The sequence below is a fragment of the Salvelinus alpinus genome, chromosome 19, assembly GCF_045679555.1.
Source record: "Salvelinus alpinus chromosome 19, SLU_Salpinus.1, whole genome shotgun sequence".
Classification (NCBI taxonomy): domain Eukaryota; kingdom Metazoa; phylum Chordata; class Actinopteri; order Salmoniformes; family Salmonidae; genus Salvelinus; species Salvelinus alpinus.
The window spans coordinates 48,339,443-48,357,028 of NC_092104.1; the positions used below are offsets into that span (position 1 = coordinate 48,339,443).

The following is a 17,586-nucleotide window of genomic DNA, read 5'->3' on the forward strand; positions in this document are numbered from 1 at the left end:
TAGGTCAGGGTGTGACATGGGTATTTATGTGGGTTTTGTAGTGTCCAGGGTGATTGTAAGGTTTAGGGGGTTTATTTAGAGTAGTTGGGTTTATGTTTAGTATAGTTGTCTAGCAGTGTCTATGTCTGAACGTTTGTAGCCTGTGTGTGTGTGCACTACGTTTATTAGCGTCACGGTTGTTTATTTGTTTTGTTAGTTTGTAAGTGTTTTGTTTCGTTTTGCCTTCTTCTATAATAAAAGGAAGATGGCTTATTTTCCACATGCTGTGTTTTGGTCCGTCTCTCCTCCACACGATCGTGACACACCGCTTATGTATGCCAGTTATGCTCTAAACCCCTTGTAAAGAAAATGAATGTGCTTAATGACGGCCTACCAAAATCAAAAAGGCCTCATGCCGGGCTGGGGGCTGGGTTAACAAATAGAAATAAATGTAATAAAAATATAGGACAAAACACACACCACTACAACGAGAGACAACACAACACTACATAAAGAGAGACCTAAGATGACAACATAGCATGGCAGCTGCACATGATAACACAGCATGGTAGCAACACGTGTTGCTATGATTTGAAAAAGTCCCTTTTGTGACTTCAGTTTCTTATGTTGGGCTTCATTCACAAGTGATAATATATAAGTGATAGGCTAATATTGTCACCCATCAGACTATTCTTCATTTAATCTTGTCTTTACATATACTAAATAATATACAGTACCAGTCAAAAGTTTGGACACAACTACTCATTCAAGGGTTTTTCTTTATTTTTACTATTTTATACATTGTAGAATAATAGTGAAGACATCAAAACTATAAAATAACACATATGGAATCATGTAGTAACCAAAAAAGTGTTCAACAAATCAAAATACATTTTAGATTTTAGATTCTTCAAAGTAGCCACCCTTTGCCTTGATGACAGCTTTGCATACTTGTGAGTCTCTCAACCAGCCTCATGAGGTAGTCACCTGGAATGCTTTTCCAACAGTCTTGAAGGAGTTCCCACATATGCTGAGCACTTGTTGGCTGCATTTCCTTCACTCTGCGGTCCAACTCATCCCAAACCATCTCAATTGGGTTGAGGTCGGGGTGATTGTGGAGGCACTTCCAAACTTTTGACTGGTACTGTATGTGTGAAATGTGTTTTGACTTGGAATGGACCATTATCATGCACCTATCTTGAAACAGGGACAACAGGAAGAAATACATATCATCTAAGTACTAAAATAGCGAATGGAGGACGCTTTTCCAGTGGTTCATTCTCATACCAGTCAGGTAGTGTCACGATCGTTATAAGGATTGGACCAAGATGCAGCGTGGTATGTTTCCATTCTCTTTATTTTGAAGAGAAACTCAAAGAAAAAACATTAAATCACAAAACGAAACGTGAAGCTACAATAGTTCTCACAGGCAACTATACAAAGTCAAGATCCCACAAACTACAAAGGGGAAATGGCTGCCTAAATATGATCCCCAATCAGAGACAGCAATAAACAGCTGCCTCTGATTGGGAACCGTACCAGGCCAACATAGAAATATAATCACCTAGATGACCCACCCTAGTCACACCCCGACCTAACCAACATAGAGAATAAAAAGCTCTCCATGGTCAGGGCATGACAGGTAGGCTATACTCCTGTTGTAAAGATAAACTATGTGCTAAATATTAGGAAAGTTGAGAAATAAATATAGTAGGCCTAGCCTATAGAAAGCTGATGGGATCCTCCTCTTTTTAGTACAGGCCATCACTATGTTTTCTGGTGCAATTGCATAGCCAATAGAAATGTTGCTCAACATGAGCTCATGGGCTCTTATGAAGTGTTTGATTCGATTTTCGAACACATTTTCTTTGAAGCCAGAGTGATTAGAGGATACATAGAGTGCTGAATATCCAGGCAGTTAGCAAGTTTGGTAGGCTACTAAAGACCATCAGCAGCATCAGATTTTGGAGAAGCCGAATTACCATGAATGAAGGGTCACATGCAATTTGACTGCCTTCATGACTCGTGACCGCCTGTGTGACAGTAATACATACGGTCACCGCAACAGCCCTAGTCATGTGTTTTTGCTCTACCTTATGATATTTGTAGTACTACATTGATTTTGATTACTGCATTGTTGGGTTTAGAGCGTGCAAGAATGGCATTTCACTGTACTTGTGTGCATGACATTAAAACTTGAAACTTAATAGCAGGTTTGATAAATAGGCTAAGACCTGGCAACAAGAATTGCAACAAGGCATACCAGGCATACCCTGTCATTAACTACCGGTCATTTTCTATTTCTTTATTTCTATGTTATGACCTGGCTCAAAGGCTATACCGAATCAAGTGTAATGTAAGAACATTGTAGTTACATACACTGCTCAAAAAAATAAAGGGAACACTAAAATAACACATCCTAGATCTGAATGAATGAAATATTCTTATTAAATACTTTTTTCTTTACATAGTTGAATGTGCTGACAACAAAATCACACAAAAATTATCAATGGAAATCAAATGTATCAACCCATGGAGGTCTGGATTTGGAGTCACACTCAAAATTAACGTGGAAAACCACACTATAGGCTGATCCAACTTTGATGTAATGATGTAAAGTCAAAATGAGGCTCAGTAGTGTGTGTGGCCTCCACGTGCCTGTATGACCTCCCTACAACGCCTGGGCATGCTCCTGATGAGGTGGCGGATGGTCTCCTGAGGGATCTCCTCACAGACCTGGACTAAAGCATCCGCCAACTCCTGGACAGTCTGTGGTGCAACGTGGCGTTGGTGGATGGAGCGAGACATGATATCCCAGATGTGCTCAATTGGATTCAGGTCTGGGGAACGGGTGGGCCAGTCCACAGCATCAATGCCTTCCTCTTGCAGGAACTGCTGACACACTCCAGCCACATGAGGTCTAGCATTGTCTTGCATTAGGAGGAACCCAGGGCCAACCGCACCAGCATATGGTCTCACAAGGGGTCTGAGGATCTCATCTCGGTACCTAATGGCAGTCAGGCTACCTCTGGCGAGCACATGGAAGGCTGTGCGGCCCCTCAAAGAAATGCCACCCCACACCATGACTGACCCACCGCCAAACCGGTCATGCTGGAGGATGTTGCAGGCAGCAGAACGTTCTCCACGGCGTCTCCAGACTCTGTCACGTCTGTCACATGTGCTCAGTGTGAACCTGCTTTCATCTGTGAAGAGCGCAGGGCGCCAGTGGCGAATTTGCCAATCTTGGTGTTCTCTGGCAAATGCCAAACGTCCTGCACGGTGTTGGGCTGTAAGCACAACCCCCACCTGTGGACGTCGGGCCCTCATACCACCCTCATGGAGTCTGTTTCTGACCGTTTGAGAAGACACATGCACATTTGTGGCCTGCTGGAGGTAATTTTGCAGGGCTCTGGCAGTGCTCCTCCTTACACAAAGGCGGAGGTAGCGGTCCTGCTGCTGGGTTGTTGCCCTCCTACGGCCTCCTCCACGTCTCCTGATGTACTGGCCTGTCTCCTGGTAGCGCCTCCATGCTCTGGACACTACGCTGACAGACACAGCAAACCTTCTTACCACAGCTCGCATTGATGTGCCATCCTGGATGAGCTGCACTACCTGAGCCACTTGTGTGGGTTGTAGACTCCGTCTCATGCTACCACTAGAGTGAAAGCACCGCCAGCATTCAAAAGTGACCAAAACATCAGCCAGGAAGCATAGGAACTGAGAAGTGGTCTGTGGTCACCACCTGCAGAACCACTCCTTTATTGGGGGTGTCTTGCTAATTGCCTATAATTTCCACCTGTTGTCTATTCCATTTGCACAACAGCATGTGAAATTTATTGTCAATCAGTGTTGCTTCCTAAGTGGACAGTTTGATTTCACAGAAGTGTGATTGACTTGGAGTTACATTGTGTTGTTTAAGTGTTCCCTTTATTTTTTTGAGCAGTGTACTTGCGTCTATCACGTACATGTACCTACCCAGGAGCAAGCAACTTAATGTAAAGTGAAACCCAGTGGTTTCACCTTTACGATGACTATGTCGTCACAATGTAACAACCTTTGCAGATAATAGGCTGACCAGGAGAAATTTGGAGACAGGAGAAAAATATGTAGAACTATTTCAATCACATTGTGCTTACAATGTAACAATCTTGACTAGTGACTAGGTGACAGCATAGATAATGAACAGTAGCAGCAAAGTACAGTATGTGATGAGTCAAAAGAGTGGAACAAGATTCTATGTAATTACATGGTAATAAAGTTGTAGCGCTATCAGTAATTACACATGTGGAATAACATTTGGATGTGTAATTACATATTCCCTGTTCCAATTGTGTAATAACTGATAGAGGCACAACCGTATTACATGTAATTACATAGAAACACCGATGTAACTACTATATGTTGTTACTACAGTTATTACTGTGTAGTTAAATATTAATAGGGACAACTTAATGTAAAGTGTTACTCTCAAAGGAATTGCTATTTTGCTATAAACTTCTCATTCAATAACATACACAGAGGGTGTTACATTTACTCCAAGACTATATAGAAAAACATGGATCATAGTACCAAACTGGCCCTTGGGAAGTCAATCATCATCCTCAAAATTATGGGTGGGGAGCCTTCCAGTGAAATACTGGATATACAGAATGTGCTGTATAGAAAAAGGGTATACATAAAATAGTGTTCCCCACCCACAAAATAGAGGTTGAACAGGAAAGGCATGTCTGCATCCTTAAAAGTTCTTCCACAACTATACAACTTGTCCTGAACCATAATATCAACAAAGATCGTCTGGTTTCCCAAACACAGATTATGCCTAGTCAAACTAAGAAGCACTTTCAATGGAGAATGTAGGGTAAATGTAGAGGACGTGAGTCAGGTACATGGTTGCTCGTAGTCTCATGATGGGTAGCCATGCCTGCGACTTCAAAATTACTGTTGGCCCTCTGCCCAAAGTCTAACGGTCAAGAAGTTGGATTCTCCTGTGTGAGACCCGGGTTCAGATAATGCCTGTGAAATTAGCACCGCATCTGATCATTCTAGACCAGTGTTTCCCAACTCCAGTCTTCGATTACCCCCAACAGCACACATTTGTTGTGTTGCCCCCGGACAAGCACACCTGATTCAACTTGTCAACTAATCATTAAGCCCTCAATGAGTTGAATTAGGTGAGTTTGTCTGGAGCAACAAAAATGTGTGCTTTTTGGGGTACTCGAGTACTGGAGTTGGGAAAACACTTTCAGGTAGCAGGTCAGACAGGCAAACAGTCCTCTGGAGCAAGGTTATTCACAATTCCCTATCTTTAACTATTCCTTTGTATAAAGTTATCCACACAAAGTGACTCCCAGTCTCGGTCTATGTGCCAGTTAGAGCCACACTACACACAGTGCACACCCTCACAACGCCAGACACAATGTCAGAGCAACAGGCTGAATCACCCTAGGCCACCGGAACAGGATTATCCCATTGGAGGGAATCGACGAACGCTCCGAGCAACAATGTTCTGAATGTTTTGGAAGTGGTGTGGAACAGCCCCTAAGGCATGAGCCAGGGCTCTAAACAGAGGGACTTATTAGGGCTGAGATGTGAATCCAGCTGTTTTAGCTGAATCTAGACTGGGACCTGGGCTTGAAAGGTGTCCTGTCTGTACCCAGAGATAGGGCCAAGGACCTGAGGCTCTAGCTGCCAACTGTTGCCTAGCACAGGGCTGACCTTACCCTGCTAGGCTAGCAGGGCTGAGGGCTCACGGTCACGGACTTGGTGCAGTCTGCGTTACTTGAAGACCGGGGTGAAACCTTACTGCTGTGAGACATGGAGTTGTAACAGCAATGATTACAGAGTGGAAACCAGTACAACACAATAGTTTGCAATTGACTGGGGGTCAAAAAGTTGTGTCTGACCACTTGCAAAACACCCAGAGAGAGAGGGAGAGAGAGAGTAGTAGTAGTAGTTGTATTAGTAGTATTATTAGTAGGCTACACTTACCAAGCCCAGATACAGTTTGACACAGGCAGTATAACCACAGGATATGTTTTACATTCAGTATCATCTTGAGCCTGAAGGTAGGATGAAAACACAATGCATTAAATTATAGTTATAAGGTCTAGCAAGACCCAAGTGGGCAAAATACACATTCATTACAGTGATGATTCCATAAGATTGCCATGTCAGCACATTCAGAAGAGAGTGGCGAAGCTAACTGGATGATAAGGGAATCCTGATAGGGGGAAATTGGATGCAGTGTCATTCTACAGCCCAGAACGAGCGTCCAGGGTCTCTCTACTGCTAGTATCGTGCCCCAAAGGTGCTCTAAGGGTAATTTGTCAGTCTGGTCACTTCCTCAGAATGCGTGGGTGGTGAGATTTGAGAACCCCATGGAGTTAGCCTCCTGTGGAGTCAAGTCACAAACGTGTGGGAAAAATGGGGAGGCTGAAGAGTGCCTGTGAGTGGCCTCATTTGCACCCCTGCTATGTAAACACAATTTAAAAGGTTAAAGAAACACATTTATCTGATATCACTCTTTGAGTGGATTGTGGGAGAGTTCAGGGCGGGTTAACTCTATGTGACATGTTATTTAGTGATACGAGTCTAGAGGTGAATCAATACACTCAACCCTAAAAAGAAGTGTCATCGAAAGAAATAGGCGACTTGTCTTTTTATTTTATTTTTTAGAGGGGAGGGGGTAGTCAGTGAGCTGTAGTCTATGTATGAATATGTAATCTGTCTGTCTGTAGCACGGCATCGCGTTCTGTCATCGATTTCTCTATATCATTAGCCTTATTCCAAGGCAAAATTGCTAGAGAGAGCCGGCTAGGTGGACGAGATCATGCCTACTGTCTCATTAACCAGTGTATAGCGCGCCATAATTTGGGATAGCCTTCTTTTACAAATTAAACAATTTTTTCGATAACCGTTTACACTGTGCATGAATTCACAAATAGGCTTACATAGTGTGTGTTATTCGTTCTCCACGTGTGCATAAAAGCGCATATGGGCAAGCATGTAGTTTATACAATTGTTGAAATCCTCAATAGATTTCTCGGTGTTTTGGGAAATGAAATGCAGTCATGCTGGGTGAATAATATAAGAATACTGCGTTAGCGTCACCCGATGGGTGTGTAATTGGTTACAGGTGTTTGTATGCGCATATGAGGATAAGAGAGGGGTTGCCATTATTAAGCAGCTAGTACTGTATGTCACTATAAAATGCGCCTTGCTACGAGTTTGAACTGTGAAACAGAGGTTATTTTAATTGTCAATCTTTCCCACTACGCTATATATGAAAACAGCTGTGGGCTACCCTATGTCAATGTTGCTTACATTTAAGGACTTGATATGACCAATATCATTAGAATATAATATTTCAGAAAGGTGGCGCGTAACTGAGTGGAACGGTATCAGGCTACACAGTCTACAGAATAATACAACATTTATTCTTCAAATGTGGACAAACTTTGAGTTAGGCTACACGGACAAGGCAACGTTGCCTACAAAAGCTGCACGTACTTAACTGTGTAGTCCAATGAGGCTATCATCCGCAAACGATGCTCAAATAAAACATCTGAAAATGTAACTTGTCGCTCTAGATTATTATTGTATCCCTGTTCCAAGACAAGATATAGGCAAATAGAGAAACACAATATGATAAGCCTTGGAAAGGTCATCATAAAGGCTCATTAATGTTTATAACACATTCTAAAGCATAATACCTGGATGTTTTAATTAAAATGAAACTTCTTGAGGATTTCAACAATTTCAACAAACCCTAATAAAATGCGTAATTAACTAATATAAATGATAATAATAACAATAAAAAACATTACCTTAATAAACAAGGTTTTAACTCCATGAAAGAGAAAAATAATCAGTTAATATCTTTACAATTCCAGTTACTACCATGCGTAAAAAAGTGCCCAAGAATATGTTATCCGCAAGTCCGGGCGCTTAGCACTTATTTCCCGGGCGCGCTGTTCCTCTCCAATCACTGCTGCTGTGTTAATTTGTCAGTGTTTGAGAGGAGGAGCGCACTGCTCATCCGAAAATGGAGTGGACACTTTAGGGAGGGAAAGAAAAAAAACATAATTAGACCCTCTGTCCAACAAGAACATCCTCATCGGATAAGATTGTTGCTACATCACTTGCACTGGTCGGACCGTTCTCAATGGAACGGTTTAGACCTCAGACGTGCTCATCGGTAAATTTAATAAATACAAAATAATGGTGTACCGAGTTTACAAAACATTAGGAACACCTGCTCTGTCCATGACATGGACTGACTAGGTGAATCGTTCTAAAGTTGTGATCCCTTATTGATGTCACCTGTTAAATCCACTTCAATCAGTGTAGATGAAGGAGAGGAATCAGGTTAAATAATGATTTGTTTGCCTTGAGACAAATGAGATATGGATTGTGTATGTGTGCAATTCAACCGGGTATTTTAGTAGGTGCCAGGCGCACCAGTTTTACTGTGTCAAGAACTGTAACGCTGCTGGGTTTTTCACGCTCAACAGTTTTGACACAACTGTGGGACGCTTAGGCGTCAACATGAGCCAGCGTCCCTGTGGAACGCGTTCGACACCTTGTAGAGTCCATGTCCCGACAAATTGAGGCTGTTCTGAGGGCAAAAGGGGTGCAACTCAATATTAGGAAGGTGTTCCTAATGTTTTGTGCACTCAGTGTATGTTTCAATTAAATATTAAAATTATCAACCAGAGCCATTATATTTTTGTCCATACCTTGATCCAATATATTCCGTAGATGATTAACGAATTCCTTTGGAATAAAAGGGTGTCCAAAATGATGTTCGGCGGAGAGCGATGCTACCCAAGGCCGTACGCAAAGGAACAAAGCCTGAACGCCTTATAGGAGCAGCTGTGCAGATTCAATGGTCCCAATATAAACTTCCTTGTGCTAGCTAACAGGTTGGACACCACACTCACAACTGTAGAGGGAGAAGGTCGCCCACTGGACAAAATTTATATACAGCCCTATCGAAGCAACTGGGCTACAAATGATGCAAAAACATCAACATTTGCGCAACAGTTTATTCCTGCCAACCATGCGGTCCGGGGAATTGGTGATAATTAAACGAAATAATATCATGTTCTGTACAGAAATATAAGAAGTTAGTAAATTCACTAATAACTATTGCAGTATTTCATTAAGATCACAAAGGACAACGCAAATAAGATGCCAGCGTTTATATTTGGGGCATTATGGTTATCTAACTACAACTGTAGTTTAGGCTAATTTACAGCTCTGATTTGGTCTGGTAACTGTGACCCGACAGAGCCAGTGAGTGATCTGACAGTAAGTGAATTGCCCTTTCCCCGTGCGACCACACAGTGGAGAGGCCGGACCACACTTAGTTACCTCCTGTCTGATAATCCCGTTCATTGGCTAATGCCAGATAAAGAGGGTGGATGGACCTCTGGGGAGGTGTGTGACCAAAACTGTTAAAAAGAGATTACATTGCGAAATCGTTGTCAGGGGAGCCTGTTCATTCTTAAATCCCTAATGGGTTTCACATGCAGTCCTTCTCATATAGCCTGTCGTTGATTTAACATTTCCTAAAATAGTTGCTGATATGTGCACTGTACTTTTTGTTTGTTTGGGATAAATAATATATTTCTCAGGGGTAATATCCCACCTCTCCATAAAATATTTCATAATGAAAAAATGAGTGGCAAGGTTTAGGAACATGTTTATCAAAAAGAGTTCAAAGTTCTTGTTTTTGAACCAATGACTGTCAACTTAAAAATAATAAAGGTGATTTAATAGAACATGAATGTAATGATGTTTCACCAAATTTTGCATGACAACATGTTTACATGGGGGAAAATGGGACCACCACACCTGTTATGTGCTTAGATATGTTATTAGACTTGAATTTGGTATATGATCATTCATTAAATAAAACGGACATTTCACTCCATTATCATTATAGTGGATACACGGTAGGAATGTGTGTGTTCCTTCGCTGTAAAAAGTATGTGAATGATGTTGCCTACTTTTGCAATGTATTTGCCTAGTCAATTCTAGTGTGCTGACCGATGTCTGAACATGCAAGGTTACATCTGTCTGGCATTGGAATGCTGATTTCCCCTTGCATGACATCTCAAACAAGCTGATTTGTCTCTAAACCTTTGACACTTCATGTGTTGTGTGAGACCTGCTTAAGTCAGACATAGAAGACATACACGCCATAGTGAATTTCTTACTGACATAGACTTTATTTAAGCAGTTTATATAAAATACGAAAAAAAAAATAAAAAAAAAAAAGAGTTTGATCTGTATTATAATTAACTAACAAATCAAATGTTTCTGTTATAAAAACAGTGACATTTTTTTATGGGGTGAGCATTTCACAAATGTTAACTTTCTCTTCCAAATTGTACAGTGGTATTCCCCTTGTCAAGAAACAATAAATCAAATTAAATCAACTGGTTTTGTAGAATCTCTCTCAAAATCAACGCACTGCATTGACAGTCGTAAATCACTAGCTACATTTCCATCCGATTGGCGACAGATTTACACGAGTATATTTGAAAATCTCCATAAAAACAATATGCACATTTTCCCACCAAAGATGTGTTTCCATCAAATATACTTGTTGTGGATAAAAGGCTGCGCGTGATAACATGGCACATAAAATAACTTTTGTGGTTATCATGTTTCAAGGTAAGACCCAGATGCAGACAACGTCGAATTAACAACAGTTTATTAATCCAACAGGGGCAGGCAAAAGACAGGTCAAGGGCAGGCAGGGGTCAGTAATCCAGATAGGTGGGGCAAAGGTACAGGACGGCAGGCAGGCTCAGTGTCAGGGCAGGCAGAAAAGGTCAAAACCGGGAAAACTAGAAAACAGGAACAATCAAGAGACAGGAACAGAGGGGAAAACGCTGGTAGGCTTGACGAAACCAAACAAACTGGCAACAGACAAACAGAGAATACAGGTATAAATACACAGTGGATAATGGGGAAGATGGGCAACACCTGGAAGGGGGTGGAGACAATCACAAAGACAGGTGAAACAGATCAGGGAATGACAGTATCCCCCCCTCTAGGGGCACCACTTGGAGTCCTACCTGGGCGCATACCTGTTTGACCGGGATGTCAGCGTTGGAAATCCACTATGGATCCAGGATGTCCCTGGCGGGGACCCATCACCTCTCCTCCGGGCCATAACCCTCCCAGTCAACCAGGAACTGGAAACCCCTGCCCCGAGGTCAAACCTTCAGGAGACGCCTCCCCGTGTATGCCGGTTGGCCGTCGATGAGACGAGGGAGAGGGGTGTGCCTGGAAACAGGAGACAAAGGGCTGTGAGACATGGGTTTAACTCTGGACACATGAAAAGTGGGGTGTATACGAAGGGTACGGGGCAACAGAAGACGGGAAATGGGCAGATAAACCCGGGGGGAAGGTTTGCGGGATTCCACCCGGAAAGGCAGATCTCGGGTCGATATACCTTCTGTCATACCTTCTGCCCAGATGATACCGGGGAGCCGGGGTCTGATGGCTGATACCCAAGGGAACACTCAAATGGCAGGGAAGGGTGTTGCGGGTGTATGCCACCCACACAAGCTGCTAGCTCCAGGTAGTGGGGTTGGCGGAGACCAGGCAGCGCAGAGTAGTCTCGTGGTCCTTGTTGGCTAGCTCCGACTCGCCATTGGACTGGGGGTGGAACCCAGAGGACAGGCTGGCCGACGACCCAATGAGGGTGCAGAACGCCTTCCAGAACCGGGACGAGAACTGAGGACCCCATGTCCACGGGCAGTCCATGGATCCGAAAGACGTGCTGCACCATGAGCTGGGCCATCTCCTTGGCGGGGTAGTTTGGGGAGAGGAATGAAGTGGGTGCTGCGCCTCCCAGACCTGTTTCCCTATACCCCAGCAGAGTGCCGTCACCAGGCACGAGGTAGGAAGGATGGTCTCGGGCTCCAGGGTGGTAACCGTGGGGCTATAGTGGCAAGACAGGGCATCCGGCTTGATGTTCTTGGACCCCGGCCGGTAAGAGAGGGAAAAGTTGAACCAGGTAAACAGCAGGGACCATCTCGTTAGCCTGGAGTTGAGGTGCTTGGCGGTGCGGGGATATTACAGGTTTTTGTGGTTGGTCCACACAGTGAACGGAAGTTCCACCCCTTCAGCCAGTGCCTCCATTCCTCCAATGCAAATCTTCACAGCGAGAAGCTCTCAATTCCCCATATCGTAGTTCCTCTCCGTTGGCATTGAGGCGGCGGGAGAACAAGGCGTAGCGATGCAGCTTAAGGTCCAGGGCAGAATGTTGTGACAGGACAGCCCCCACTCCAACATACAAAGCATCGGCCTCCACCACAAACTGACGGGAAGGGTCAGGATGAGCCAAGACGAGAGCAGTGGTGAAGCTGTGTTTGAGGTCCCGGAATGACTGGTCAGCAGCAGAGGACCACATGAACGGAACCTTGGTAGAGGTGAGTGCAGACAGGGGGGAAGCTGTAACCCAGAAAGGGGATGGTGGAGCGATGGAACTCGCACTTCTCCTCCTTCACAAACAGCTGATTCTCCAGAAGGCGTTGAAGAACGTGCCGGACATGGAACACGTGTTCTTGGGGGGAGCGGCCAAAGATGAGGATGTCATCAATGTAGACAAAGACGAACCGGTTCAACATGTCATGGAGAACATCATTTACCAGAGCCTGGAACACAGCAGGGCGTTGGTGAGGCCAAAAGACATGACCAGATACTCATAGTGGCCGCTGGCCATGTTGAAGGCGGTCTTCCACTCGTCCCCCTCTTGTATCCGCACCAGCTGGTAGGCGTTCAGTAGATCCAGCTTGGAAAACACAGTGGCCCCCTGGAGCAGCTCGAAGGCCGAGGAAATGAGTGGTAGCGGGTAACGGTTCTTAACAGTAATGTCATTGAGTCCCCGGTAGTCAATGCACGGGCGCAGGGTCTTGTCCTTTTTCTCCACGAAGAAGAATCCTGCGCCGGTGGGAGATGAAGAGGGCCGGATAAATCCTGCAGCTAAGGAGTCAGTAATCCAGATAGGTGGGGCAAAGGTACAGGACGGCAGGCATGATCAGGGTCAGGGTAGGCAGAGGTCTGTTATCCAGATTTTTGGGGCAAAGGTACGGGACGGCAAGCAGGCTCAGGGTCAGGGCAGGCAGAAAAGGTCAAAACCGAGAACTAGAAAACAGAGGGAAAAACGCTGGTAGGCTTGATGAAACAAAACGAACTGGTAACCGACAAACAGAGAACACAGGTTAACATACACAGGGCATAATGGGGAAGATGGGCGACGCCTGGAGGCGGGTGGAGACAATCACCAAGAATGTTGAAACAGATCAGGGTGTGACAGTGGTTAAATTCCCATATACTGAATAAAAAATACAAGTTAATCCATTACATATTTTACTATACTGATGGTTTAATTACAAAACAATGTTGCGTTATATATACAGTATATATATACAGTATATACCCTATATTTACCCTATCTCAGTTCACTGGTCACCATAACACTTGTAGCACGCACTCCAACAGGTATATCTCACTGGTCATCCCCAAAGCCAACACCTCCTTTTGCAACCTTTCCTTCCAGTTCTCTGCTGCCAATGACTGGAACGAATTGCAAAAAAAAAATCGCTGAAGTTGGAGACTTATATCTCCCTCACTAACTTTAAGCATCAGCTATCTGAGCAGCTTACCGATCACTGCAGCTGTACCCAGCCCATCTGTAAATAGCCCATCCAATCTACCTACCTCATCCCCATATTGCTTTTATTTACTTTTGCACACCAGTATTTCCACTTGCACATCATCATCTGCACATCTATCACTCCAGTGTTAATTTTCTAAATTGTAATTACTTCGCTACTATGGCCTATTTATTGCCTTACCTCCTCACGCCATTTGCACACAATGTATATAGAGTTTTTCTACTGTGTTATTGACTGTATGTTTGTTTATTCCATGTGTAACTCTGTGTTGTTGTTTGTGTAGCACTGCTTTGCTTTATCTTGGCCAGGTCGCAGTTGTAAATGAGAACTTGTTCTCAACTGGCCTACCTGGTTAAATAAAGGTGAAATAAAAAATAAATAAAATATATAGTGAGCTTGCCCACTATGTTATTAGCATGCGCGCTCTAGCCATCAGATTAGATACATGTAGGTCTAGACTACAGGATGAGATTTTTATGAACAAAAGAGCAAGATCATTTTTATTTGTCAAATGAAAGCCAAGCATCGATGATCATGTCACCAGAATAAGACCCTCGATATTTATTGGAAAGGACCATTAAGATCACTGTGCACTTTCATAAATGATTTAATCTGTTCATGAGTTATTTCATCTGTAGCCTAATAAACTGCAAGAATTCCCAAGTCGTAGTAGCAGGACCACTCACCATATCATCGCGTTTCTCCAAGGTTACTTCGATATGATGGTTATTATAACAATATTTGGGCATAAAATCGTATCTAACCACATTTCTCACACAATATATTTTACCAAAACTAAAATATCCCATCATGTCTAGCTATTTTGTTTTGTCTACATTTGTAAAGTTTGCCGATACATATTCTGTTACCACCAGGCCATTTTTTATTCGACATGTACTTTACTCAGATAAAAGTGTTGGAAGAAAACCCGGTTATAGACAAAACAGTCTGTCTTCCTTCAGTTTGGCTGTGATGCTGCGAACAACCTCGAAAGCGCATCCAGATTGGCTGTCCACTACTGCAAATACGAAAGTCATATATCGTTTAGTTTCCTTGTGCAAAGTTAACCCTAATGACAGCCCTTAAAAGCAGTCATTGAAAAGGGGCCTCTGTTAATCAAAGCTGACAGGCAGGTCTGGTTGGCAGGCTAGCTTTGCAGGCTAATTGTGTGAAAGCACTGCCTTGTCTCAGGGACTCCTCAGACCAGATGAGAGCTGGAGCAGAAGTTATCGGCCTGTTGGAGGGAAGATGGTCCTAGCCCCCTGGGGGCACTTTTACAAGTGTTATGTGTCTTTTGCATGCATGTCTGCACTGTAATCATCCCTGGGCTGACCGCCAGTTACCTACTATACCCCCTCCCTACAGCTTGCTGGCCTAGACTGGTAAACCATGAAAACAGATGACGGTAGTTTGTGTGTGTTTTTTGTGGGGAGGGGGGGATGGGGAAGTGAGGCAGGGGAGATGCAATTTTCTGCCCTGCTAGAGCTGCCCCGGTCAAGTGTAAGTGCTGTTATTGTGAAGTGGGAACTTCTAGGAGCAACAGCGGCTCAGCCGCGAATTGATCGGTCACACAAGCTCACAGAACGGGACCGTAGCGTAGCGCGTAAAAATTGTCTGTCCTCATTTGCAACTCTCACTACCGAGTTCCAAACTGACTCTGGAAGCAATGTCAGCATAATTACTGTTCAACGTCACCACAATGAAATGGGTTTCCATGGCCGAGCAGCCGCACACAAGCCTAAGATCACCATGGCAATGCTAAGCATCGACTGGAGTTGTGTAAAGCTCGCAGCCATTGGACTCTGGACCAGTGGAAACGTGTTATCTCCAGTGATGAATCACGCTTCACCATGTGGCAGTCCGACGGACGAATCTGTGTTTGGCGAATGCCAGGAGAACGCCACCTGCCCCAATGCATAGTGCCAACTGTAAAGTTTGGTGGAGGAGGAATAATGGTCTAGGGCAGTTTTTCATGGTTCGGGCTAGGCTCCTTAGTTCCATTGAAGGGAAATCTTAACACTACAGCATACAATGACATTCTAGATGATTCTGTCATTCCAACTTTGTGGCAACAGTTTTGGGAAAGCCCTTTCCTGTTTCTGCATGACAATGCCCCCTGCACAAAGCGAGGTCCGTAAAGAAATGGTTTGTCGAGATCGATGTGGAGAACTTGACTGGCCTTCACTGAGCCCTGACCTCAACCCTACTGAACACCTTTGGGACTGGAATGGCGACCGCAAGACAGGCGTAATCGCCCAACATCAGTGCCCAACCTCACTAATGCTATTGTGTCTGAATCAAGTCCCTGAAGCAATGTTCCAACAACTAGTGGAAAGCCTTCCCAGAAGAGTGGAGACTGTTATAGCAGCAAAGGGGGGACAAATTCCATATGAATGCCCATGATTTTGGATTGAGATGTTCGACGAGCAGGTGTCCACATACTTTTGGTCATGTAGTGTATATTGTTTGTAAACAGTATATTGCAAATATATTATTAATCATCACCCCCATATGCAATTGTTTAATAATCAGTCTCCTCTTGCACTCTAAAAATGAAAGGTTCCTGGTGTATCCCTTAGGGGTTCTTCAAATTGAAACTGTGGGGGAACCCCTATAAGTTTTTGAATAACCATTTAAAAGGGTTCTTTTAAAGAACCGCTTTTAATGGATCATCGAATAACCTTTAGGAGGTAAATTTTTGAACTACCCCCCTCTCCTATTATTATTAATATTATAATAATAATACACTTCACAACACAAAAAACAAACTTTTAGTTGTCAGTTGTTTGTTATGATTTTAGTGGCAAAGCAGAATAAGAAACTATTCCAAATATGAGGTAAACTCCCAGCAGAGCACCAAGTCCAATGGGTATACCCTCTAGTGTGTTGCTGTTCTCCGTATCCGTAGCCAGAAATATTTTGAGGTGCATGGTTATCGTACAGGTTTCTTGTTATATTCATCAGTGGTGTAGGGACGGTGAGGTCTGTGACTCCCAAAAAATAGTAATTATACAGATAATTAACAAAACATGCACGTGACAGTATTCATACCTGGGTTTTTGTGGTAAAATGTGAATGAAAAAAACTGTTTTGATAATGGTTTTCATACACATACCTTGTCCATAATGTGAAGGCCTATGGGATTTTCATTGAAGAGGTAAGGGACAGACGCCTCACAAGTCCTCAACTGGCAGCTTCATTAAATAGTACCTGCAAAACACCAGTCTCAATGCCAACAGTGAAGAGGCGACTCCGGGATGCTGGCCTTCTAGGCAGAGTTCCTCTGTCCAGAGTCTGTGTTCTTTTTCCCATCTTAATCTTTTATTTTTATTGGCCAATCTGAGATATGGCTTTTTCTTTGCAACTCTGCCTAGAAGGCCAACATCACGGAGTTGCCATTTCACTGTTGATGTTGAGACAGGTGTTTTGCGGGTACTATTTAATGAAGCTGTCAGTTGAGGACGTGTGAGGCGTCTGTTTCTCAAACTAGACACTAATGTACTTGTCCTCTTGCTCAGATGTGCACCGGGGCCTCCCACTCCTCTTTATATTCTTTTTAGAGCCAGTTTGCGCTGTTCTGTGAATGGAATAGTACACAGCGTTGTACGAGATCTTCAGTTTCTTGCAATTTCTCACACGGAATAGCCTTCATTTCACAGAACAAGAATAGACTGACGAGCTTCAGAAGAAAGATCTTTGTTCCTGGCCATTTTGAGCCTGTAATCGAACCCACAAATGCTGATGCTCCAGATACTCAACTAGTCTAAAGAAGGTCAGTTTTATTGCTTCTTTAATCAGTATTTAGTATTTATTTAGTATTCTTTAATCAGTTTTCAGCTGTGCTAACATAATTGCAAAAGGGTTTTCTAATGATCAATTAGCCTTTTAAAATGATACACTTGGATTA

At 43.5% G+C, this 17,586-nt stretch overlaps 1 protein-coding gene across 1 annotated transcript in view; it reads right to left on the reverse strand.

Annotated features, from left to right (window-relative positions):
- LOC139545755 (brevican core protein-like) overlaps positions 1-7,928 on the reverse strand; it is a 71,126-nt gene extending 63,198 nt beyond the window's left edge. The window contains exons 1-2 of the mRNA XM_071353881.1: positions 7,806-7,928; positions 5,968-6,038 (exon numbers count right to left, since the gene is read on the reverse strand). Coding sequence (XP_071209982.1) covers positions 5,968-6,038; positions 7,806-7,831 — 97 coding nt within the window. The 5' untranslated portion in view covers positions 7,832-7,928. The remainder of the gene's footprint in view (positions 1-5,967; positions 6,039-7,805) is intronic.
- Between the last annotated feature and the right edge of the window lie 9,658 nt (positions 7,929-17,586).